At 44.3% G+C, this 26897-nt stretch overlaps 1 protein-coding gene across 28 annotated transcripts in view; it reads left to right on the top strand.

Annotated features, from left to right (window-relative positions):
• Positions 1 to 26897, top strand: part of NRXN1 (neurexin 1) — a 725766-nt gene that overhangs the window by 647166 nt on the left and 51703 nt on the right. The window contains exon 1 of one of the 28 annotated variants that reach the window (XM_040611890.1): positions 21824 to 22056. The exons of 26 other annotated variants lie outside the window; for them this stretch is intronic. In XM_040611890.1, the coding sequence (XP_040467824.1) occupies positions 22024 to 22056 (33 nt within the window). In that variant the 5' untranslated portion in view covers positions 21824 to 22023. Of the gene's footprint in view, positions 1 to 21823; positions 22057 to 26897 lie in introns of those variants that run through there. One more of the 28 variants, XM_040611889.1, reaches the window with a different exon arrangement.

Below are 26897 nucleotides of genomic sequence, written 5' to 3'. Positions count from 1 at the left end.
TCATCCTTGCTAATCTAGAAAAACTGTGCATGCTCGTTCAGCCTATAGATATTAACTCCTTTCATTGTCTGAACAGAGACCTTTCTGAATCATTTGCCTCATATAATAGATTATGAATCAATTGCTGTGAATTGGCAAGTTCTGGTGACTTCCATTTTATTGGATTTAATCTTTCTCCTGTCATGGGTGTTCCAGGGAACTGGCTGCATTCGTTATGGCCCACTGTTGATGGCAGAGACGTATTCCCTTGCAGGAAAGCTGCTCCTGCAAGCTGTAAATTGAAGCTGAAAACTAAATTTATTCCTTCTAATACCTCATGCCGAATGGCTGAGCTTCAAAACAGCCCCATAGCATCAGCTTTGGTGTTAGTTTGACAGCGTTGCACTTCCAGTATTTAGCTGAGTCGCATAATTTAGTGCAAAGTATTGCAACTGTTTTTCTGTACATACTCTTTTAAATACTTCTTCGTTTTCTGTTCGCGTGTCTTATTAGCTATCAGGCAGTTTGTGTGCCAGTTGGTGTGTTTGAGGTTAGCACAGTGTTTTTTATGGTTGTACTGTACTGGGTTTGAGTGTTTATACCTTGCTGATGCTCCATCTTTAACATAAGCCTGGCAGCATAGTATGTATATCGTTCAAGACGTGATATTTTATGTTATTTCATTTTGCTGGGCTATCATTTTCAGACACCACCAAAAATTGTCTTGATTTTATCAAAGAAGGGTGCATTTGAATGATAATCAGAATGAGGAGTGATAATGAACCTGAATTTAGGAACGCCAGGCATTCCAACAGCTCCACCTAATAATTTTTGCCCTGTCGATAACACCTCGCCGTTGGGGAGGTGGCAGTGTAGCCCAGCGAGCTCACGTGCAGAGGTGACTGCAGTAACTTCCCAAGGTTTTTTGCCTTGACAGGTTTGGGCTTGTCTTCCGTTTTTGTTTGAAGAGCAGATGTCCTTACTTTTATAGGACAAAAAGCAGTTGAGAACTCAACGTCTTTTTTGATGTGGCTAGCTTAGTTCAAGGTATATTTGCCTTAATGGTTGTAGACACTGAAAGGGCTTTGATATGAGCAAAGAACCATCCTGTCTGTGGTTATGAGTGGGATCGGGACTCAAGCCTGATTTCCAGCGCCTCCGACTCCTACTTTCTGGAAAGCAGGCAGACTCGGGCTCACATGGGACCAGGTTCTGACTCTCTGCTGAACGGCAGTGCTGTAATGAGAGTAGCCCTGTGCATAGGCATCTGGAATGAAACGACATGGGCAAAAAAGCAAGCAGAAATTTTCTCGGTCTCCTTAGCCATGTGGGGAGAAAAACTTGCCATTGAAAAATCTTTTTATGTGTTTTAGCCACTTCACAAGAGACTTGTGAAGGCTTTTTTATGAATTTCCCTTCTCTGACTTTTCCTATATATTTCTGCTTTAAGGATCAAGCATTCCTCCTGTCTCTGTGGCCTCTCTTTGACAAGTCTATTCTTCTAACTGGTTGTGTCAGGCTTCAGAGATGCTTTTAGAAACACCTGTCCTGTGGTTTAGAGGCTTGACAGTCATTCAATTTTTATCCTTTACCAGTTAAACTCATGAGATTCAAGTGTAGGGTCAAAGCCAAAGTGTTTCTTAATTTTTTTCTCTGGCATGGCTGCCAACCAACGTTAGATACATTCCCCAAGAGTATTAGCAGTAGTGCACAGAGAGGCATGTTAATTGTGCAGAAAGCTGAAACATGAGCCTTTCAACTTGCCTTACCATCTTGCTCCTGTCCCCAGCTGCTAAACCTTTTCATTTCTCTGCCTCTTTAGCCCTTCGTGATTACTCCCCGTTGGACCCATAGCTGTGCACCATACTTCTCCTAGGTGCTGGCTCCTGCCCCAGCGCATACACCCAACTAATGAATGATTTCATGTCTGTCGTGGGGTCTGCTTCTCCGGAAGTTTCTCTTTATCCCACATGTATAAGAAGAGTTACCTGCTCAGAACACAGGACTTGGAGTCCTTTTTCCTAGTAATAGGTAATAAAAGTCTTAAGGGAAAGCATCCTTGTTCACAACCCGTAATGAGATGTGGAGTTCTGGAGATACCAAAGAGATGGCTCTTGGAAACAAAGCTGTCACTGTGCTGATGCCACGACTGGGTCAGCAGGTGAGCAAAGCTGCCCGGTAGCCCACCCACATGAACGGCTAGCCACGAGATCTGCAGTCCTACAAGTAGTGCAGGAGCGCAGGTGTTCTCCGTTGCCAGTCACCCACACAGGGAAGACCTCATGTTAGAGTTTCCTGTCCCTCAGCTGGGAAAGAGATGTCATTTTTATGCCTCTGTGTCGGTGGTGCTTAAAAGGCCTTAGGAACACGTAAAATAAAATCCATCTGGGATTTTGAGGTTGGTTTGTTTTTCCTTTCAAATTGAAAATTTGAAATTGAAATTTCAAATTTTCCTTTCCCTCTTCAAATAGCCCAGGGCTGGTATCCTTTGTGATCCCTTAAACAGTGACCAGGTAGGTTCAGTTTTAGTCTCCACATGAAGTAAATTGGATGGAAGCAGGATGATTTGAGCAGGAAGTTCTTTCGAGTAAACTTAAATAAAACAGTGCTTTCCACTTTTTTGACTGAGAGGAAAAGGTGGTGGAATTTTGGGAAAATTGTTACACGCTTGAAATGCTTCACTCATACTCTCTATTTAGACGAGAAGGAGCAATATATCACAAACAGATTTCTTGCGATTGTCTTCCCATTATAATATAATGCAATAAAATAACACTGAAAAGGAAACAGAAAATGAAAAAGATGAGAATGTGTAGGGAAAAGGGCTCTTAATGTTTAATAGCTACCACTAAAGTCCCTAATTCAGGCTACCAGTTCTTACCTTCTGTAAGATGAGGTGTCAAACATTATTTAAAGTGTATGTGCTGCGAGATTGGACTATGCTCGGTGTTTCATGATTGATAAAGTATTGTTCCTAAATAAATCTTGCAATTCTAGCTGCAGTGGCACAAATAGTAGAACACGAAGGTGTGAAAGAAAATGGCCAATTTGAGTGATACGAAAAGAAGCTATGCTTCATTTGGTCTTAGAAAATAAGGCACAGTACAGATATGATTGCCTTTCTTGAACGGTTGCATAGGATTGCTACTATATAAAGCTCTCCCTGCGACATTTTTGGAGTGACTCAATGATTTGTGTATGTTGCACACTGTATTTTCCAGTTTTGAGAGACATGTTAAGGTAATGGTTCTGTAAAATTTTAGATGTCGGAACTGTATGGCTCATTTTGTCATCAGATTCTGATTTGTTTGCAAATTACGTATTCATGTGTAAGGGTGGCAAAACCAGGCAGAACACTGATCCTGAGAAAGACCGCAGCTCGCAGAAGCAGTTGTCATTTTATTTTTGTGTCTAATGGTCTATTTTTAAAAGCTAAGCTTCCAGCACCAGGCACTTAGGAGAAATTCCTTCTTCTATCTTTGAAAAAAATAGCCTCATCCTAAGTTACACCTTCTGGACCTCTCATACCCATTAGCGTCTTTCCTGTCCAGTGCTGTTTGTACTTCAAGATGATTTTCAACCTTTAGCCTAATGAAAGAAAAAAATGCTTGTTTCTATATAGCAAATATGTAAGTGCCCAACAGATTAAAAATTACATGTACAGAGAAAACGCAGCCTGACTTCATAAGAAAGTCAGATTGGCAAATACCATTGGCTTCTTGTGTTCATTTCAAGTTGGATTTAGCTAATGCCTGCATGGTTGTAATCCCTGCGAGGTTGCTTTATTACTTAGAACACGTGTTTTGAAGTGGCAGTCAAAAGGATGAGCGCTTGGGGTTAAAAGACTTTGAGACATAATAATTCCTAATCAAAAGCTCATTTGGAAAAAAATGGCACCTGGATTCAGTAAGGCAGTAAAGCACCATGGCTCTTCCAGGGAGCACAGCGGCCTGTCTTGACAGTGATTTATGTTCTTTTTTGCCTGCCATGCCCAAGTATATTATCTGGGTTGACATGCATATGTACATATATCAGGGGAGGTCTGAGCACCTAGAAGAATGTTTATAAAATCTTCGGATATCCCTACTACTATATTTGATGGCATTTATTCATAAAAGTTATTTGTGCATTAGTTTGTCTTTTGTAAATCACCTCCTTCCCCTCAACCCTCAGTGCAGAGGCTATTTTTCTGTATGGAGCATCATTGTCTTTTGTATTTGCATTCAAATAAGTCTTGCTTAAACTCCTAAGTGGAGTCTTAAATATTATGTGGGTTACTTTTGTAAACCGCAGAATATGACAAGCAGATCCTCTTAAAACTTGCTAAACGATGCAAGCTCACAGCACGCTTTAAGGGATACAGGGCAAGAGCCATAGAGATCTCCCACATCTAAAAATGTGGTTTAGACAGAACATGGGCAATTAAAAACATTCTTTTAAAAAAGTAGTCCAGAGCTCCTCTACTCGGCGAAACCTTCTGGGCACCTGAATTAACTTTGCTTTGAAACGTGGGTGGCAGAGCTCTCTAGGTACCTTAGCTCAGGGTTTTCCCTGTCCAAGCAGATGTGAATTTAAGCCACATCTGGGTCATTTCAACGATTCCCCACAATAGATGCTGTTTTTTTCTGGACTGTGCCTGAATCTCCTGTCACTGAAGAGTTACTTAGAATTTCCTCCTGATGGTATCATGTAGCTTTATAAGTTCATTGAATTTGCTGGATTTATATGTGAGTACCCAGATTCCAGCCCTGTGACTGTGCATCAGCAAGGGGAGATTTCACACAGATCTTCTCTGTCTTATTCAGTGAAATCATCGAGTTGTTATCATCTAATTATTACATGGAACATTTAATGGGATGTGCTATAATTATGAATTTGAGCAGGACACATTAAGGAAAAAAATCTTAGCGTTTCATCAAGTGAATGGATCATACTTCAGAAGATGTGTGAGGTTATTTTCAGGAGTAATGCACAGAAGTGCAGGGTTCACCCTTGATTTATGGAAGGCACCAGGCACATTATAAAGCAAATTTGAAGGGCAGCATCTTAAAGTGATGAGGACATCTGGGAGAGGTTCAGCAGCGAAAGAAGCGGTGACATAAATCACAAATGGGCTGTTCTTTGGTTGAAGATGTTAGTGGGAAGGCTGTGAAATTTGCATTTGATCCTGGTTCAGGCTGAAGTAGCTCAGTGCCAGACCTCGGATCACGAGCATGCTGCTGGGATCGTCCTTTGCACTGTACTCTGCCGCACGGGGAATGCCCCCAAGCCAGTTTTTTGGGAAGTAGAACTGTAATTACATCGGTGCTTACAGTGCTGAAGGTGCAGGCTGTTTTAAAATGGTGAAGAGGTCTGGCTCCATTGGAGCATCCTTCAAATTTCAGTAGCAGAAGTAAGCTGCAGCAATTTAAAAATAAAGTACTTTTTATTAGTGTGAATGTATTATTTGGAGAAAAATGTAAGTTACAAAGCATATACATAAGTAAATAAGCCAATTTACTCAGGAGTTTAGTTAAGGGGTTTTATGCCAAAACAATCTATTGACTGAAGCTTCTCTTCTTTGAAAGAATTGCGGGTTAGGAGCTACAGAGATGATAAAAAACACTTTCAAAGAAAATATTTGATGTTTTTGCATTATCTACTGATTAAATGATATGTAGCACATCCATTTTCCTCTAATTACTTAAAACCCACTCTAGAAATGTGGGGGGATGTGCGTATATCTGGGACTGATTTCAAAACAGTAGTTTCTCGATGTTTCAATTTTTTATTATTATTATTTTTTTCTGAGCTTTTGCCATGAAGAGGTGGGTGAACACATTCAAAATGTATTTAGCAAATAGAAACAAATGTACTTGAAGACACAGTCAGCTGTGCATAACATTGTCTCTCTGTGACGGCATTCTGGCTAGATAGGAGTTTTGTTGTCTGCAGTGGAAAAGACAAAGATGAGAAATGTGAGTTTGCACGCTAGGGATGAAAAAAACCCAAACAAAACACCACCATCAAACCACCAAAGAGATGAGGTAATGTTTTGCAAGAGTTTGAAAAGCAAAGGGACACGAAGACATAAAAAGCCCCAGTAGCATATTCTATGTGACATTGTTGTCTTTCTCTGTGTTCACTCTCACCCACACAACAGATCGTTTCTTAATCTTCCCATATGTGCTTCCTTTGTATTTTTCATTAATTGTGCTATTTTCCATAATTAATGGCATACTTCTAGATTTATTCCTCTACTGAAAAATTCTGTTTGATTACTCTCGGCATCCTTCCTCCATTTTATTCAGCCTATTTAATCGTTATCATCTTTCCCCCTCAGTACCTAGTCCCCATATTTTTTTCTGCAGCAACAGCATTTCTCAAGTTGCCGTTTCTCACCGAACTTTAGCAGCATCCGTGCACCTGCTAATTCCTCATGGCTCTGTTGTTCTCTTGAAGTAAGAACAGCTTTTAATTTTTCCTTCCTGGAAACACTGAGGTGACTGATACTGGCAGTGAAACTTTCAGGAAAAAGGTTGTAAGTCCATGTATGTAGAAACGGGGTGCTCCTGTCAGTGCCACAAGTAGCTCTCTTTTTGAATGGGCTTTGATAGAAGGAGCTGTTATTGCTTTGTGCTGAACAAGTGTCTCCTGAGCGAGTCTGTACTGGCAACCCAGCAGTGAAATCCGTGCTGGTCCCAATGGATGTCTCTGTTCACCGGGTGCTAATCCGCTCACGTAGGCTGGGAGCCCAGTCTAGTTAGTTTGCTGACTTGGTGAGCCCTTCTGCGATCGCCAGAAAAGGGGAGAAAAGACCTCAGAGAGGCTTCATGGTAGTTGTCATGTGAAAGCATATTTATATGGAACCTGGCCCCTCTTCTATTTGTCCAGATATTTCTGCTTTCAGTGGATTTTTAACCTTCAGTGGCATTTTTGCCACAAGTGATGTAAACTCTTTCTTTTCTTCTTTCCTTGGTTTGCTTTTGCTTCTTTTAGCCTGTGTAAAAAAATAAAATGGAGAAAAGGGTCAAGAAGACGAAAAGCTTTTGAGTGAAAGCAAAAATAAAATATTAACTTAAGTCAAAGAGCCACAGAAAAAAAAGATCACCTTTGTCTCACTGTAAAGTTGGGATTTTATATGAGTTTTCTTGTGATTTAGTCACCTGTCATAAAGAACTAGATTTGCTTAGAGGTTTTCTTTTGGGGAGGTGGTGGGGTTTTTTATTTAAAAAAAAAAAACAACCACAAAAAAAAAAACCAAAAAAACCCACCAAACCAAACCCTCAAGGCTTCCCTTCCGAGGGAAGGAAAGACATCAGGTCCCATTTCGTGTTGATGTCACAGGTGGAATGACATCTCCTGCGTTTGGGATGGGGTAGCTAATATTAGACTATTGAGTCACCGCTCAGTCCGTGGCAGCACTGGGCTACCATGAAATAAAAATATAGCGATTCCTTTATGAAGTAAGATGTAGGAGTGGCCTGTGATAACGGTGCTTTCTCCTTTGCAGCAAAGAATGCGTTACACATGTCAGATTTCAGCACTGAGAATATAATTAGCTGAGGTGTTTATTTCATGGGATTCAGCAGGAAAAGTGTCCATGAGAAGCCACCACTTGTAAGAGGAAAAGGTGCATGAACGTAGCCATCTGTGCCACTATAGAGCCACCTTTCTCTTGCTTCTTAGGCTGAGATAAGCCTATTTTGAAGGCTCTGGTGATAGGAATGTCTTTGGAGACCAGAGGAGAAGGTGGAAAAGTGAGAAGAGCGACTTTAGCTTCGAGACGTTTCACACACACGCATTTACGAGCTACGTACCTTCTGAAACAGCTCATCGTACCCCACAGGAGCTTACTGCTGAGCAGTGGCTCTTGTAGCACACTTTTCCCAGGGTCCAGCTGTCAGCGAGCTTTGGTATTTCATTTGTGGGTATCGTGTGCAGTGCTTTTGGAAGAACGTTATTTTGCAGCAGAAGTTACAGGTTTTCATGTAATAAACGAATGACTAGTGTGTATTTATAGAGATAGCCCTTTCCTAACAAAAGATTTCTGAACGTCAGGAAGGGCGCGATCATTTTATCATATGATGGGCTTTATCTTCACATCCTATCCTTGTCAGAAGATATATGATACAGGAATCTTGTGCTTGAAAGGTTAAAACTCCCACAAACGTATGAGGTCATGATCCTTAGTACTGCCTCATTGTTGAGCTTGATGAAATTATGGGAAGTTTTCTGACCAAAGTGGGTTGCACCATCACCTCATCTTCTTCTGAAGACGGGGAAGAACTTCTCTGCCGTGAGGGTGCCGGAGCCGTGGGACGGGCTGCCCCGAGGGGCTGTGGGGTCTCCTTCTCTGGAGCCATCCCAGCCCGCCTGGAGGCGGCTCTGTGCAGCCCGCTCTGGGAGAGCTGCTGCAGCAGGGCTGGGCTGGGGGTCCGGGGGGCACTGCCCACCCCCACCCTGCCGGGATGCTGTGACATTACTGCAGGTCTTGTATAAGGCAACCTGCTGAATATCTCCAGAGCTTCTTGGCTGAGCTGCATGGTCCTTTTGGACCTTGGTGTTCCTAGGTCCATCGCCTGAACTGGTTGAGTTACCGCTAAAGGTGCCTGGGCAGTGACAGTTGGTAATAAGCGGAAACGGTTCCGACGAAGGGAAGAAGAGAAAGGAAAATGGTTTGCAAATATTTACACTTGCAAAAGCGAAACTCCTTACTCAGATGTTGCTTTTCTGCTTCTTTGTGTGAGCATGTTTAAATCACCTGCGTGTCGTGATTTGCTGGTAGGCTCTTGGCTACAGTGTGCGCTGTCGGGAGAGTCGCTGGGAGGGACAACATTGTTGTGTTTTCTAAGCAATTAACCAGGATGAGAAGAGGTTTTTATTATATCTTCGCTGCTTTTCTTGGGTTTGGAGAGGTGAAGGGAGGCTGACAAACACTACACAGACAGCTCTAAGAAACCGTAAATGGTGTTTTTACAATAAATAGAAGTTGTTCTAAAAATTTCATCCTTCAGTTCCCTGCTTGTTTCTAGCTACTAAATCCCATGAAAAAGACATATCATTATCTTATCCTCTGCTTCACCATTTCAGATGTTCAGAGCCCTTGATAAATTAACAGACTGGTTATTCAGAAAAATAAAATTACATTTCTGGATTGGATTTATGATTATTATGCAAATGTAACTGCCATATTCTGTGCAGAAAACACATTTAAGAGCCTGAAAATAGCAATAATCCTGTTCAGGAGCTACTCCAGTTAATACTTTCCTATATAGAATTGAGTATTCATTAATAACTTCTGGATTGTTATTAGAATTGTTTTATTGTAACATGTAATTTGCTTGAACTGACTACGTCTTTCTCAAAATGGTTTTAATTACAGAAATAAATGACAAAGCTTAGTGGAGATGCTTATACAACAGTGCAGTCATTTTCTGTGTGCCAACTGGAAATTCATTTTTAACAGATGGAATTCACCAGTCTGCAGAGAATGAACACCAGGCCTTAAAACTTTGCTTAATCTGTCTGATAAAGTATGAATGTGATGTCATACACACTATTTCGTCTTGGCTTCTGCACTATTTATCAACTATTCTGTTACAGCTGCGGAAAAAACAGAGTGTTGTTCATTTTACTGAGGCTGTATTTTGCTATTAGGATCAATTTTATGTGTCAGCAGGACGTACCACTGTGGGCCAGAATAAAGGTACGGCTTAAAATATTTCCTTTTTTCTACAGGGACCGTGACATTTATCCCGATCCCTCTGGTGGTGTGGGCGGTATTGTTGCAGATTATTCTGGCCTCTTGTTCCTCTCTTCCTTTTCATTATCATTGTGCCTGACTCTGTTCTTGTTGCTCTTGTTGTCTTTATAAATCAGTAGATAAGACCTTCTTCCATCTGATTCAGGATAAAGGCTGTAGCTGGCCATAAGGTGAAGCCAGGACTTTAGACGCAACCTGCCAGGGATAGAAAAGCCAGTACCTTCCTCCCAGCTGATGAGCTGGTTGATTGCAAGTCTCGCTTCTTCCTTGAGACTCCCTAACTTTAACGAACAGCAGTAAAAAGGTAGCCCAGGAGTGGCTCAAAAAATGGAGGTGAGATGATTAGGCATGAGATAAAGAAAGGAGGCATCATCAGTATGGAGAAAATGAGGGTATCATGTGGAATGACCCTGAGGACTGGGGTAGGAGCAGAGAGATGAATTCATTAGTATCAAATGCAAAATCACATACTTAAGAATAACAAGATATTCAGCTACAAGCTAATTGCTCGTCAGTTAGAAAAGAATGAGAAGTAAAAGCATGCAGTGTGCTAAATGGCAACAGGATGAGTAAGGTGGAGCGCTGTGGCCGTGGAAAAGTCAATTGTGCAGCTGGCCGGTGTCGAGGGCGAGCCAGCTGGTGAGGATCTTGTCCTACGAGAGAAAAAAAAAAAAAAGTGGGAGCTCCTGCAGCCAGTCACCCCAGCTTTTCATGGCAGTTGCAGCACACCAGTACTCTGCATCCACTGGAAATGTGTGTGGTTTTGTCCCAGTGCCGATCAAAAAACCACGGCGTTAAGGGAGTTACCGTAGAGCCTAAGAGCCGCTGCGAGTTCCCGTCCTTGCTCATCTGATGTCATCTGGCTTACATTTCCATCCTCTAGAATAACGTAGCTTGACTAGAATTGAAAATAAATTAATAAGGGAGGGGAGAGAACTATTTATGCCAAAAGATTGAAGCAACATGAGAGAAAACTGGGATAAAATGACAACAGATAAACTCAGGTTGGGAATAAAAAGAGGGTCTTGAGAGTGGTGTTCTAGTAGGAACAACAGTCAAAAGGGAACTGGTGTGACCAGTTGATAAAAAGGTCCTGTACTGGTGGTGGTAGGGGCCCATTGAACCAGGAGGTCCCATCCAGCTCTGCCTTCCTGTAGGGGCACCCTGGCTGGAAGGGGCTTGGGGACATCTCTGGTCCAACCTCTCCCACTCAGAGGGAATGGTCCTACTGGGAACTGCATCCAAACAAGAATGACCTGACATGGCATTTGGCAAAAAACAGCTAAAGAAGATTTTACAAAGAAATAAATGTTAGGGCAGTAAGCAGGACCCAGAGATTTTTTCCAACCGAACTTTGGTTCCCAGTGGCACCATGACTTTGAAGGGGTGTTTAAGCCTTTGCTTTGGGTTTCTGACACCAGAAACCTCTCAATCGTGTGTTCCTGTTAGACCCCGAGCTCCTCAGAGCTGAGACTGTGCTTATATTTTGCACTAATTAAACATATAGCTATAATTAAAAAAATGAAATAAATTGGATCACCAGTTGTGGACTTCAAGGTAAAATAAATTGAATGTGAAATTTATATCAATTATAAGCATAGTGACTTTTGACTTTTTATTATATATACACAAGCGTTTTCATCTGTACCCTGCAGATTTTTTTTAAAGTCTGTTTCCATCCTGTCACGTCTTGATTATTTATGCATTTACTGCAGCAGTGTTTTATTAAATATTGAGGTTTGTGATTTAAACCGGAGTGTGATTTGAGTTGTAAATATTTCTGACGGACCTAAAGGCTTAAATTTAACATTAGGCTGGTTTTATTTATTTTTATTGTTTTAATTTTATAGCAAGACCAAGTGAGGGTATGCTTAGCTTATTAGCCATAAATGAGGAAATAGTGCAGCTATGCTGTCAAGGAAATGAAAGAGCATAGAAAATACGTTCAGGACTATTTAGTTAATGTTTTTACTCCGCATTGTCCTACTTTCATTCTGGAGTCTTCTTTAAAGCACAGAAGACTTTTTTGATAGACAAAGAATAATTATCCTGGTTGCTCTCAATTATCTAAATACACACTTCTCGGAGGCCAAATAAATTTCAGTGATGTTGTTTAAACAAAATTAAGGGGGCGGGGGGAGAGGTCTGAGTAGGTGAAGTGCCTCTTTTTGTAATCTGTGAATATATGAATATCGTGACAGAAGGTATATTCCTGCTTCTTTGTTAGGTAGGTGTCTTTGGTGGCATTAAGATGGGCGCCCTAACGGAGCCTGGAGAGCGCCCGGCTCTGCTGCCCGAGGATGCTGCTGCTCCACGCAGCTCTTCTGCAGCTTCTCTTTACAAGGCTTCGGCAGAGAAACCTTAACCTGTCGGGGAGCCCTGAGGGATGATAATGTACTCCTTCCCTTCCCTTCTTTGAGCAAAAAAACCCCTCCTGTGGCCAAGGAGCTCTCCCTGGCGCAGGAGGAGGTGCCACCTCCAGCAGTCAGAGCACGCCTGACCTCTGGGGCTTAGCTGGGCAAAGCAGCCGTCAATTTTACTGCAAAGGAAAGAAGAAAATGCAGATTTGCATTTCGCTTGTTTTGATTCTGCTATTTAAAACTAATCTTGGGTAGCTTTTTTATTTTCTTGAAAGCTGCTTGTACTGACTAGCCCTTGGTATTTGTCAAATTCTTTGTTTCCTCCACGTATTCCCTGCTGGCCTACTCAGAAGCTAGTTAAATTATGAGGATTATTCAGAGCTGCACTGGATAATAAAATGGTCTATTGATTAGTAGACTTCTAATTACTTGTCTCTTAGCATGAAAGAGAAATAAGGAGATTTGATAGTAAACAAAGCAGAAAACAAATAGGGTGTTTCCAACATGTAGGGGTATACATGCTTGTAGTGGCCTCGTACATGAATATTGTAATTTCCAGTTTATCATCATGAGCTTATTTGACTGCTTACAGAGCTGTGACCTGCACAACCAGCCTGTTTGACAGATAATCAGCCAAAAAAATACAACTCCTTTTTTTTTTTTCCCTGAAATACCCTGCGTACGCACTGGAAGAATAACATCATGATGAGCAATATGCTTTTGATTTTTCGTGTCTTCTTGTAATGAAATGAAAGTTAAGGCTAATTTGTGTTTTAACTAGGTATGTACCGATAGAAATGAATATAAATAGTGTGTCAGAGTTTTAGCTTGAAAAATGGTGAACACCAGTAGGTAGGTAAACCTTTCTACTTGCACCACATGCCTCTGTACTCATTCAATATGCCAGATTATCTCTGTCTTCCATAAAGAACAATGCATAGCATGTATTCCACCTTCAAACCAGTTTCTCTAACAGCACTCATCTTAAAGATGTGCGTGAAATTTTTAAAGATGCAGATCTACAAGCACAGAAGCCTTGCCCAGGAGGAGATATGGTGCCAGCATCCTCTCCTCCTTCCTTAACGCTGACTGGCAAGGTGATGGTAACGCTGCTCTCGGGAGGACCTCTCACTTCTGCTTGTAGGTGACTCTGCTTCCCAGAGACGTATGAAATCAGAGGACAGACTCTGGGATGTCTGGAAAAAAACAAAGATTTAAATCCTGGGAGAATTGCTGTTGATTTCAGAAGGACCAGGATTTCTCACCCAGCCCTTTAATGCCTCTGCCATGATCCACAAAAGTCTTTCCATGAATTTGTATGGGCTCTGCATGCCTGTCTTAGGGTTTTGGGTTTTTTTCCCCCTAATGTCTTTCTTTGAATTCTATGAACTTCAAACAAAAAACAACTAATACCCAACAACAACTCTGTATAGCTCTTGCCCATGGCAAAGTGGCTGAGCCAAAACAGTAATTTAAGTACAGTGTGAACATCACGTAATTTTCATGAAGTATTCAAATTCCTTTTTTTTGTGGGGGAATTTTCTTTCTTTCATTTTGTTAGAGCTACCCAAGTACCAAGCTCAGTTTCCTGTTCTGTTATGCTCTTTTATAGAATACAAGTTTCTCATTCAGAAGTGAAGTGGTTCCCATGGCTTTTAATTTTGCCTGTGGGTTGAGCTGACTGTGGTGTCGTTTGCATGGCTCTTCTTGCTTGCCTTCTGGTCTCCTCCGTGGTAAAACCCCTTCCCTTTTAAACCGGGCTGCTGGCAGAGAGGCAGGTGAGCAGCCCTGTGCTTCGTAGATGCCAGCAGCCCTGTCAGCCCATCAGTCTCCTCATCTCCCATCACCCGGAGGTTGATGTCAGAGCGAGATACTCTCTGCTAAATGTGAATTCCTTCATTAGTTTTGCACTCTTCCTCTAGGCCTGTAATTAAAGCCCTCCTGATAACCAGCACACAACCGTACCCATTAATTAGCTCTTCATTTGAAGGTTCCTCTCTCAGTGTTGCCATCCTCATCAGCTTACGGGAGGCTCAGCTCCCTTCAGCCACTGCTTGCGTCTGTCACCCAGCTATCCTTCCCATCCCAACCAAGCCAGGGGCTCAAGGAAGCCCTTAGCATCACTGCGCTGAGGGACACCCCGCTTTACGGGGTCCGCGCGTTTGTGGGAGCCTCCGTAGGTTGTCAACAGCTGCTTTGTTTTTCCACAGAGCAGCGGAAAGAGGCAGCCCAGGCTCTGCTGTTTACCTGCTGGGACAGTCACAACAGGTTTCTGATTAAACAAGCAGCAGCCAGCCACCCAGTCTCGGCGGGCTTCTCTGCATTAGGGGATAATGGAAGCGTTTACTAACAGCCAAAGAAATTATTTATTAGGATATGAAACCTTTAATTTAGAAGGAAGGTTTCACATTCTCTTTTTTTTTTTTCCTTATACTCCCACTCTGCAAAATGTAGCAAGGCCAAAAATTAATGCATTTGTACATCTATTGCTAAGTTATGTGGGTGTCTCTGAAAAGGTATGATTTTGAAGTAGAACAAATGATGTATTCATATCAATCTTCTCTGAACAACAAGGTTTTAGAAACGCGAAGATCAAGATCAATCAAAGCCAGTATATGACGTTCTCTGCTCTGCTAAACCATTTTATAAATGTTGAAATTGCAACAAGAATTCCCCAGCTGCTAAAGCTAGCTCTGATGGAGCAGGGCAAAGCCACGCCTGGGGAAAATATGCTGGAAGTTGAGACTTCACCTTTCTTTCTGCTCTCTGGTGCAACAGGTTTGTGTCTTAGGGTACGCGTTTCACCATCTGTAAAGATGCTGGCGGGGGCAGTTGGCCCTGTCACCCACAGAGGAGGCTGACACGGGGGGGAAAGTCTTTCCTGACCCTGCCAGAGCTGATGAGAGAATCCCTGTGAATGTCATCATCTCTGAAACACACAATCGTGCTGAAACAGTATCGAATGTTGACAAAGGTATCGATGGTATAACTAGCTTTATTGTTTGCAGAATATCCCCATCTGCAGTTGCTCCCGGTTTATTTATTTATTTATTTGTGCACACACAGACGCGCGTGCTGTACCCGGGAGGAAAGAACACAAAGACTTTTTTTCTTTATTTATTTTGCTTGGTCTTAGCTGGGGGAAGCAAACGTGACCTCGGACATGCCGAAGGGCACAGAGCAAAAGGCATATGTGGGGCTTGCTCTTCTCATTGCCCCCCGGCTCCTGACTTCTGCTTTCACCCCATTGCAACTTCTTGTTGTATCTTCTGGAAAACACACCTTGCTGGCGTGCTGCTGCAGGCACCGGAGCTCTTCCTCCCCTTTCCTTTGGGTCCCGCTGCTCTTTGCAGGAGGAGAAAACCTTTACGCAATTTAGGAGTGTGTTTTTGCCTCAGCCATGGCAAGCTTGACCCTGTTCCCTGGGCTCACCTATCCTGCTGAGCCTTCGGAGATAATTCAGGTTCCCCAATAAACCTGGGGCTCCAGCTGACACCCACAGAAACCAGAACAGCACCCGTAAAATCACTGCGGTGGGTTGGAAATAACAAAGGACAGAGGTTTGGTCGGTGGCTGCTCTGCACTGCCTTTGCCCCCCCAGAAGCAGGCAGGGTCCCGGGAATCCCTGCCGGCACCTGGGGCTGGTTCATTTAGGACCTTGTGACCTGCACAGAGGTGCAGCTGGGGCAGAAATAAGGCAGGTGATGTCTTTGTGAGTTTTTAGGTGGTGAAAACCAGGTGCAAGTTAAGGCATCCCTAATACTGTCCAGATTGAAAAAAAAAAGGGGGTCAAACCTCTTTCTCCCAGCCCGCACAGGATACCAAGGGTGAGTACTTTCTGCGCGTCACACCTGGTATCTCTGTGTAGCTAGAGAGGCAAAATGGCTCTTTGTGAATAATTAGATATTGTCATTCTGGATTATTTTTAGCATTTTATTGTATTTATTTTATTTTATATTTATTTGATTTTATATTTATTTTATTAGCAAAACGTGGGCACAATACCTCCAGATTTCAGAATGCTGTTCTGAGCTTGTTTGTCTCATGCAGTCTTTGATTATCTATGTTTATATATTTATTTATTTACCACCACCCCCTCCCCCCCGAAGGGTATCATACGCTGTTTTTCAGTATCTCCTTTTGACCATAGGATCCATCGAGGAACAAAATTTGTTCCTCTTTCTTCTACAGGTGTTCAGCTTTAAACAACCTTCCACCCGTGTTTAATTTTGCCTTTTCAAAAATGCTGAGGTTTGCAGTTGTTTACTTTTAATCATCCTTGAAAAGATTTCAATACAAGTAGCTGACTTCTTCCCGCTTCCTCGGTCTCTCTCTGTGTCTCTTGCCGTGTAATTTGTCCCCTCCACTCTAGATAAAGCACCAAGTACTTATGACTAAACCAGAAAGGTATGAGCAATCAGGTAGTGTTGATATTTGCAAAGGTAGGAAATGTAATTTATGGAGACAATTGAGACAAAATAAAGGTGCCCGATATAATTAGCATACTAGCTGCATATCATCAAGTTTTCCCTGTGTATTATTATGAATGTGTTGATTAACCAGGTGTAGAAGTATTTGGAAAGACCAGGGGGAAAAAAAGGTAGGGAAAATAAGTAGGAGGTAATCGGAAGCGGAGAACGAAAATATGTGTGTGCCCAGCAAAACGAGTACATTTCATCTGTTTCTTGGCAGTACGGGCTTTGGGACTAGAGCCTGATGGCAGCTGTTAGTTCCAAACAGGTAGGATTGATCTAAATTATGGTTTCTTGAGAGGGTAATTTTTTCTGACGACAGTTTTTCTGCTTCCATTTGCTTAAAGAAGAGGGAGGATCTTGACCTTTCAAGCAGTGGAATGCAGTTCTCTTAAAGGTTTTCATCACTGTCGAGCTTGTTTCCCTACGATCCACGGGAACAGAGGTGCCTGCCAGGCGGGCTGATGGGCGCCGTTTGGCTGACGGCGTGATGGGAAAGTTCAGACCTCCAGGAAGGAGATTACAGACCTCCTGCCAGAAGGGGGTTATTTTGTCACAGGTACAGAGTGCACCGAGTGTTACACAGATGACAGAAAGTGTTGACACTGGCATTTATTTCCCAGAGTTTGGTAGTTTAGCAGAGCGGAGCCTGGCAGAAGTCTGCAGGGGCAAAGCAAAGAAGGTGTCACATTGATGACATCCCAAATTCTGTCCCGGTTCTGTAAAAAGCATAAGGCTACCTCCTTAATGCCAGCCCTCTCCAGACAGGAATGAATTTGCATATGGGTAATTACAAAGGTAAAACTCACTGTAGGCTGCAGATCCACGCACACCTCAAAGCTGTTAAATGTTTCCCATAGAGGTGACTGGGTGTCAGCGGGGGCCGTTGAGCGTGACAGTGATGCTACTCTCAAGCCAAAATGCCAATTTAATCCCCAAGGACGCGTAGAAGTTTATATTTGAAACTCACATAACTTTCACATTTGTTAAGAGCGTTACAAGTGGTGGTTACTGTGCTTCAGCCTGTACGGTAGCTCTCGAGGGTTGCAGCTACGTGTGCACATGGATGCGCGTATTGATAAACTCCTGCAGACTGTCCGGTGCTTTCTGGCTTTGGTTTGGGGGTTTCATCACACAAAGTTTAAGTATGTGATTTGTTCGTGCAGAGATTAATCCTGTATTAAAAAATCTAATTCTCATCTCAAAAAGCTTAATTTGTGCCCGCCCTTAGCTTTAAAGTGTAAGAACTTAAGACTTCCACCTCTGTCTGAATTGTAGGTGCAATTTTTTTTTTTGATAAAATGGTATCTGAAAAAAAAAATGAAAAAAAAGGGGGGGCTTTCTTGCTCTTGGGTAGATCTTTTTCCTAGATCAATTACAATAATTTTAACTGCCTGTTCTGTGCAGTAGCAAGGATTTTAATGATGGTATGTCTGTACAGTTCTTGTCTAGTTAATGAAATGTGTAGCGTATTTAGAATTAAATCAGATCTCAGGTTTGGCTTCTGTTCTCCGTTGTGTGTATTGGATTTTATGTCATTTTTTTGGTGTAGGTTCTGCATTTTAATGCTGCATAATGCTGGTTCTGCATTTTAGTAACTATATAGATTTGTTTTTGTGATACTTACCACAATGTCCCTTGCTATGTAATATATGCGGTACTACTCATGCCATACTACTCATTTCCTGTCCCTCGCTGCATCAACAAGCAGGGGTTTGAGCAGTATTTTGTATATATTTAGCGAAGTATATATATTCAGGAAAACTCATGTACAGCCTGAGAGCGTGTACTCAAGAGAATTCAAGTTCATCGCTTTTTTGAATTTAGCATTATTTTTTTTATATATATATTTGGACTTGATTCAACAAAGCACTCAGGAATCTACTTAAAGTAAACTCACGAGTCCCTGAGTGTAAAGTCAGGTGCATTTCTAACTGCTTTGCCCTACTAAGCCCATAACGCTTACAATGTCTTCACGTCCTTTGGGTAAAATCTGTCCCAACCACAATGTCTGTTGTATCTCTGTATCACGCTGTAGTAGTGTCGCCCATGACACACATACAGCTGCATCTCCATGGAAAACAAAGAAAAACACCCCGAACTTGGTTAGATGGAGGGGTATTCCAACAGCAGGAATTCCATTACAAGCTGGGTGTCGCTGGGCTCCCGGAATCTGTGCGTTACGCCTTTCTGACCTAGCGTGGCTCACGGCAAGCCGCACTCTGCGGCATTTCTGCCAGCACTTCAAGGCAAGGCTTCCCAAAGAGCATCCCATCCTCACAGACAGCCGCTCAGCGTTTGGGAGGAGTCGGGATCTGCCACCCTTCCCTTATACCATTGCTGTTATTGCTACGTTGGAATAACCGCACATGACACATATGACAGTCCGTTACTGTTAACGGTGCTACGGTAGAATCACACTACCAAAAAGTGCCTCGAGCCAAATACCACAGATAATTTAGTCCTGTCTTTCAGGAAGGTGCATGCTGGGGTTGATGACAGCTGGACTTAATGGATGTGAAAGGACCACTTGAAACAGTATTTAGTATCCTCATTTAGATATTTTTTCTTAATGAATATAGCAGCGGGTTCCATGTTTGTTTTGCCCCCCAGATGAACTCCTTTCACTGCAGACACAGCCTTGGCAGGATTTGCTTTCAGGCAACCCAGAGCCAGGGACGCCGGTGCCACCAGGGCAGTCGGAGCGGGGCTGCAAAGGGTCAGCATTGCCCTGGCTGTGCTCTGCCCTGCTCCTTGGGAAGGGAGGGACGGAAAAGGCTGGAAGGTTTGACCGCTGCCACCCCTGCAGCAAAACATCGCACAAGCAGCCCCCATCGTTATGGCCTGGCTGTGTCCTCTGCCATCTTCACACGGGGATGGGGGGGGGGGGGGTGGGGTCTGGGGGTCTCTAGGGTGCTCCTCGGCGGGCCAAGGGTGCTCTGGGTGGAAACGCTCAGTGATGTCCAGCTGGGGGGACCTATCAAAATACAACATCCATCTCCAGGGCACCTTCAAATTTTGCTGGCCCACACTAGAAGAAAGCAAACTTGGGAAACAACGTGTAGAACTGGCACGGTGCCTTGAAGGTCACCAGCCTCAGGGCCAAGAGTCCATTCCTGCCTCTCTAAGAGGCTCAGGGCAGTGACTTATTGTAGAGGAATGAAGCTGGGTTAATTAGCATTGATAACGTACAGCTGTGGGCTGGCTTCAGGGGCGGTGGGTTGGCCGATGTAGATAAGGTGCAGCTGTGGCTGGTTCTGTGAAGTGGTTGAGAGCCGATGGGGGGGGAGCAGCTGAAGAAGAAGCAGAAAATGCATGCCCTGGGTGGGGAGAGATGAGAAGGCGGCAGCAGAGGGACTGGCATGAAGAGTGTGCTGGTGTGAGGTGGTAAAAGACCTTGCTGCAGCTGGCTAGTTTGGAGAGGGCTGCAACAACTTCTCTCCAGCGAGCGCCACGCAGCCCCGTGTTGGACAGGCAGCCCCGCCGCTTCCAGCGAGCCGTGCGGCGTTGCGTTCAGCATCGCGGCGTTGCGTTCAGCATCCGCTTTGTTGGGACTGAATTGCAGCCTCGTGGGTGTATGTAGGCGGCCCCCGTGTCCTGTAAGGAGCCACCGAGCTGCCACTGCGCTGGGTTCTTCTTCAGTTCATCGGGAAAGGAAAACTGCAGACACCTATTACATGGGCTTAAAATGTAATAACTGTACATTAAAAATCAAGGCGCTACTATGCAAGGCTACCAAATACCCTGAGCCACGCACCTTTGGGTGGAACGTGGGTCTGGGGTTAGAGGAGGGAGATGCTTGTCCTGCAGACGGGACCTTACCAATCCGTTTGGTTTTCTGTGCTGACGGATATGGAGCCGCAGCCTTCGCCTTGTTTTACTGCCGTGTGCTTTGGCCGTTAGCCGTAACGCGCCTGCGGAGGGGTGGTTTGTCGAATGGTGTTGCACGTTCCAAACGCCTTCAGAAAGATGCAAACTGGTGCCGCTGAGCTGCACGCAAGAGGGTAAGGCCTGTCAGGGCAACCTTATCGGCTGCGAGCTGCCGTTAGGGGAGCTGCAAAGGCAATTTCACGCGACTTTTTCGTACCGTGCTTGTCCTTCTCCTTAGCACGGCTGTCCGTTACTGAAAGCAGTGTCGGCAAAGCCCTGCAGGACACTACGGTTGGCACCTGGCAACTGTTAACTCCTGCAACTGTTTGGATTCGCTAAAATGGTGAAGTTAAAAATGGGGGAAAAAAGGGGGGAAAGATTTGCAGTGGGACAAATCAAAATACGACTGTACTGTTTTCAAAGGCATGGCTTCCAAGGTGGGCTGGGCGTCACGGCTGGGTTTGGGGGTCGTCGGCACTTGGACTGAACGGTGCTCGCGGGTCACTTGCTTTGCTGGGGTTGCCCCAGCACCTCGGGGTGCTGGGTGGGTGATGGCCATGGCGATGGCGGGTGCGTATGGCAGGTGGGGGTCCAGGGGGCAGCCCAGATGCCACCCTGCCACACTGTGGGTGTCACACACGGGGTGGCTCCGAAATGAAGGGGAATGCTTCCATCCTGTGGGGTTCGGTGGGGTGGGGGGTGGAGCGTGTCTGTGGTTTATTCTTCAGACCTCTACTGTTAAAGCGCTTGATGACGCTGCCGCGGTGTCACATGTTGATGTCACACCGCCTGAGCCACCCCACCGCAATGACAAAAGCCACACACACACCCCTCCACGCACCGCCGCCCCCCCCCTCACCCACCTACACCCCCCACCCCCACTCCCACCCCCTCTCCACACATACCCTCCACCCATCCTCACCCACCCCTCCACACACCGCCACCCATCCCCCGCGCTCACCCACCTGGACAGCCCCCATCCCACCTCCTACCCACACACACACACCCTCCACCCATCCACATCCACCCCCCCCCCCCCCCCCATCCACCTACACACCCTCCACCCCCCCCCCACCCCCTCCACACACACCCCTAACCCCCCCACACCCCGCCCCCACAGACAAACCCTCCACACATCGCCACCCCACCCCACCCCCACCCCTCACACGCCCCCCACCCCCATCCCTGCCGCGCGGGGAATGCGCGCTCCCGCCCGCTGCCCCCTGCCCGGCGGGGCGGGGCCGGCCCGGCTGCGCTCGGCTCCGCTCGGCTCCGCCCGGCCGCGCTCGGCTCCGCTCGGCAGCGCGGCTGCCGCCGGCGGCTCCGCGCAGTGTCCGCCCCGCTGCGCGCCCCCCTGCGCGGCCGGCGCGGCCATTGGCTTGCCTCGCCGCCGCCGCCGCCCGTGCGCCGGGCACTGATAGGCCGGGCGGATGCGCAGGCAATTCATCATCCCCGGCTCCCGCGGCGGCAGGCAGCGCGCCTGTCACCAGTATTGATTTCAGAGGATGGACTAAAATTTCCTAGGATTTCCATTAAGAATTAAGGGGAGGAAAAAAAAAAAAAAAAAGCTATAAGCACGCAGGGTAGCCAGGCAGACATGGATATGAGATGGCACTGTGAAAACTCTCAGGTAGCTTCTTCTCTCACTGCCGATGCAGAGCGCAGGCGAAGCACTGCAGCATGCAGGGTTTAAGATACCATTAGTCTGACAGCGAGGAGGAAAGAGAAAGAAAAGGAGAGAAAGGGAAAAAAAAAAAAAAAGGCATTTGCACCGATTACTGAAAATGACTTTTTTTTTTTTTTTAAATTAGAATATGTCTCCTTGGAGATTGCATGTCATTAATATTAAGAGCAAATTTCTGCACGATATCTGTTTTAAATATAGAAAAGCTTTTAAATTGTATTTTTTAATTTTTTGTTGTTGTTGTTGTTCTGCTCCAAGAAAATAACGCTTTGGTACCCAGAGCATGGATGCTTTGTTTTTTTCTCTTTTGCTTCTTTACTAAAATAGAGATGGGTTTTAGCATGGTTGCTACAAACGAGTATAAAGGAAAGGCAAATTGAGAAGGATCAAATAAAAGCATGAATAAAAACTGCTTCAAATAATTGCCAGGCTGCTTTCTTTTGAATAATCTAGCAATTATTTTGGCTTAAATGATGCTTAAACCCTGACCATGCATGCTTTTCATTTGGGCTCAGGATCTGCGTGTATGTGTGTGTGTATGTACGTGTGTATTTGTTTTGATTTGGTTTTTTTTTCAGTGGGCATTTGCACAACTGGAATTCCTGTGAGTTATATGCATGTTTTTGATAAGAAAAATTGCATATAATGAATGACTGTATCTGATGGACTAATATGTCGTGATATATAATGCAAAGTAGCTTCATTTTTAAATGAGTCCGTTCTAATCTTTCGGGGGAGGGGAAAAATCGCTGCATGTTTATGCCAATGGAAGTGTTTGTGTAATTTTTAAAGGTTGACGGTTTATCTGCTTGTTTCTGACACTGGAGAGCAAAGGGGGGGGCGGTGGTGGTGGTGTTCATTCCTTTATTTATTTATTTGTTTGTTTATTTATTCAATGGTTAATAACAAACCTCCAAGGCATCTAATTTAAAAGAGCTCGGGTTCCAGAGGCGCCGGCGTTACCTGCAGAGGGGAGCAAGGCGTGTGGCTGTGCGGGAGCGCTCGGCCCCTTTGGGGAGCTCTGTGATCTGCTCTGGCTCCCCCAGTCTCCCCAAGAAGAGTTAAAACGCCGTGGCACTGTCGCGCCTGCGTACGCCCTGGGGATTCTGCTGGCAAAACCAGAGCTGGCGCCAGGTGGGACTGGGACGGGGTATCGCGATAGTGAGCGAGGATTAAGGTGAGGACGAGGCTTGCCCAAAGGGGTAAAGGGGCTTTTCGAAAGCAAGGGAGCAGCAGCTTCTGTCTGTACATAAATGTCTGGTTTTCCTCCCATCAGACAGAAAGGAAAGGGGGAAAAGCTTCCCCACTATGTTGTTTTCTTTCGAATGACTCGGAGGATAACGAAGTGGGGAAGACGGTTGGCCGGATTGATCCCAGTTTCCAGGTTGTGGTGTTGAGAGGAGCTGCGGTTTGGGGGGGGTTTTCTCATGCCTGTGAAAAGGTTACCTGCTGACCTGGATCTAAGCTTTTTTTTTTTTTTTTTTTTTTTTTTTGGGTTCCACTGCAGTTTTGGGGCTGAGGATCCAAGCTCTGTCCCTTTGGTGTGCCGGGTGTGTTGTACAGTCCTGTTCGCATTTGCCAGCTGGGGTTCCTCAGAGTTCTGCCATCAAGCCAGGGCTTGGTTGTTGGGGTTTTTTTAACCATGTGCGTTTGAATCTCTCGATATGCAGTTCTATAAAGCAGCTCTTCTCTCATTGCACCGGGCTAATCCATACCTGGGTTTGCTCTTCCCATAGTGTTTTACCCCCAAAAAAAATATTTCAGGTGGTTGTTAAGAGTTTTCCCATGCCAAATAGTTCTGGCCTGTTGGTCTCAGGCCACTGTTCAAGTTCAGGCTGAAAACTTTTGTGAATTCAGTTTGCCGTTCCCAGCTCTGTTCCTAATAGTCTTCCACATCACCCAGGCATCATATATAATTTGACACAGCTGACAGCATCTACTTGGAAGAGGCTGAGGGCTGAGCCAGAGTGGAAATTGAATTGCGTCTCAACTCCCTAATATTAATGATCCTTCCAGGTCAGCACAGGAGTAATTGCCAGGGCATCTGAGGAATTGTCCATTAAATCCATTAAACCGCCTAGATGGTAGCTCACCTGTGGAGAGATGCATCCCCATAACATCCACAAAATGAATTCCATTTGCTTAATACAAGGTCTGTGGCGTTACGAATATCTCAGAAGCCAACGTTTGGTCTCGAGTTTAATATCAAGTGATCTCGCTGGTGTTTTTAAGATTGATTATGAGTAAGGCTAGGCAGATTTGCCTTAGCTGTGTCTGAAAAATAAATCCATACACAAATCTGGTTTGTGACTGTACCTTGAAGGTAAGCCTGTATTTCTGTAAAGGTACACTCTTATCTAAAGCCTTGTGGCATAAAGCAAGGAAAGAAAAGTTGATGTTGTTGAGGTTATTTTTAGTCCTTGAAGTATCTGCGCCTTTGGAATAACCCATCAATCGGTCAAGTTTGTACGCACTGGGGCGACCTGATGAGGTGGGCAGCTGGACCTCTAAATCCAAGATCAATATTCAACAGGAATTCACAGGAGACAAACAGCCTAAGGACAATGTTTAAAAACTCAGCTGTGCTTTATGTCTTGGAGTAATGCTGATTTAGCAAGAAATCCCAGTCACAGTGCGAGGGGATTTATTTTTTGACCTTGTGCCTTTGAGATGACATAAAAAGTTAAAGAGTTGTCAGCGTGGCTTTGCTGCAGGTAGGGAAGGTGGAGGAGGTTCAGCCATCCTCTGTTGCCATCACAAAAGGTACCCAGGTGGAGTACCAAGGAACAGAGATGCGCAGGAAAGACTAAAATACTGATGATTCAAAATAAGAATCACATTTTGCTGAGCGTGGTTCTGTCCCAGGTAGGTGATTTAAGAAAAATACCAACACGAGGGGTGTGGTGACAGGGATGAGGGAACGCTCTAACCTGCTGCAGTCCAAATGGGAGATGTCTTCTAGGACATCTTGGACCGCTACCTGTTCATCTGCCCTTTCTCTCTTCACAGCTGCTGAAAATCATGGTGGTTTTGTTCAACAGCCATGTAAACTGTAGCTGCTCCGTGTCCTCAAAGGATTTCTCACTCTGCTGGCACCCTTCTGCCTTGGGTCACCCACTGCCACTGCTTAGAGCGGTCGGTTCCTCTCCTTAGAGCCCTTCATGTCTTCACACCGTTAGGGATGGTCCCGCCGCTCGGCTGGGTTGTGTGTATGTAAAGAAATCATTAAGATAAATAGTTGAAGAAAACATCACATTCAGTCCCAGCCGAGCAGAAGCTTGACAGTTAGAACTTGTGATAAACAGTACATGGTTTTCATAACTTTTTGATTATGCTTGAGATACTTTATAATTATTTTTAGTTGCGCATATTAATAGAAAGTTAAGTCATTCTATTTGTTTCACGTTACTAATTCTTAAGAGTTAGCTAAGCTTTCTTCAGCGACTCACTGATCAGTTTTTCCCACACAAAAATATAATTTTACACTTGTTTGGCATGTTCAGGTGTTAGTAACTTCGGATTTCCAGCTCTGTGGTTCTGTTCTTACCTTTCTGACATGGTTTCTCAATCCATAGGGTGTTTTGTCCTGCTCTTGCAAGCTGCTCTAAGCAGCAGATCCAGGAAGAGTCTCAAAAGCACAAGGGGTTGCTCTCATGGGGTAGCTTCAATGATTACAGTATTTTGCTGTTCTTTTCTGCATTGCCTCTCTCTTTTTATCTTTGTCTACATCTGCATTGTACTTTTTCTTTGTGGGATGCATAATTAGGTTTAGCTATATAGTCACACACAGTTAAGTAGGGCTAATCTTTTTTTTTTCTGATCGTATCTTGCAATCCCTTTCGGGTGAAACTTCAGGTAGGGCTTCCAATCTAGGTTCTGTATCAAGATGAGATAACATAGGGGCCGAGGGCAAAACTTAAAGTCAACAGCTTTTTGATAGGGTATGGGATGGCTGTGCAGGCAGCCAACGAAACCCTTGCAGTTACTTGTCCATCATTCCTCCAAAGGAATACTTGTTGGCATTGTTTCTGGGCAGCCCACATGCTGAGGCTGGTTAATTTTTGATGGGACATGTAAAGAAGGTCAAATTATTGTTCAGTCCCCTTACCTCCAGATTGCTTCTAGCAAGAAATACTTTTTTTTTTTTTTTTTTTTCCCCGTCTCTACTAATGCATTAGAGTGCACAAGGGAAAAAATGCATGCAACCTTTAAAAAAAAAAAAAAAGTGGAAAGGCCAGAGATATGAAAGTGTGTTTTATATCTGTAGGAAGTCTGGACATTGTGGACACACAGGTTAGTCCTGTGCAACAGCATGGGTGGGTTTCTAAAAAAGGTGGATTTAAGGTGAAACTCTACCATCCTTAAGGTCAGCAGAAGTTTTGTTATTGACTTTAATGACTTTAATGTCATTGACATCCCTGGCAGGAGCCTGAATAGCACAGAGTATGGAAGTCCAAGTAGGTAAGGATGTATGAACTGATTTCTAAACCTAGCTATCTCCTGGTCAGTTGTTACTGAAAATATATCAGAAGCGAAGTGGAAAATGAGCGAAATGGTATTTTTACCAAAATGATTCATTTTAAATTCCATCTCATGAACTAAATGATTGCTTGCCAGCGAAGAGCTGGGAAGCTTTCAGTTGGTAAGGCATTTTTCACTCCAATAGTCTGTAACGTCCAGGACCTTAGAACACCTGCTGGTTTGAGCCTGGTTCTATGTTTTTGGCACAAATCCAGAAAGCGATATAGTAAGTTGTGGTCTTAAGCACAGAGTAAATTGCATTTTTC

This window comes from Falco naumanni, chromosome 12 (assembly GCF_017639655.2).
Source record: "Falco naumanni isolate bFalNau1 chromosome 12, bFalNau1.pat, whole genome shotgun sequence".
Taxonomy (NCBI): Eukaryota; Metazoa; Chordata; class Aves; order Falconiformes; family Falconidae; genus Falco; species Falco naumanni.
The sequence above is the reverse complement of the archived record's forward strand: the minus strand, read 5'-3'. Positions and strand labels throughout refer to the sequence as shown.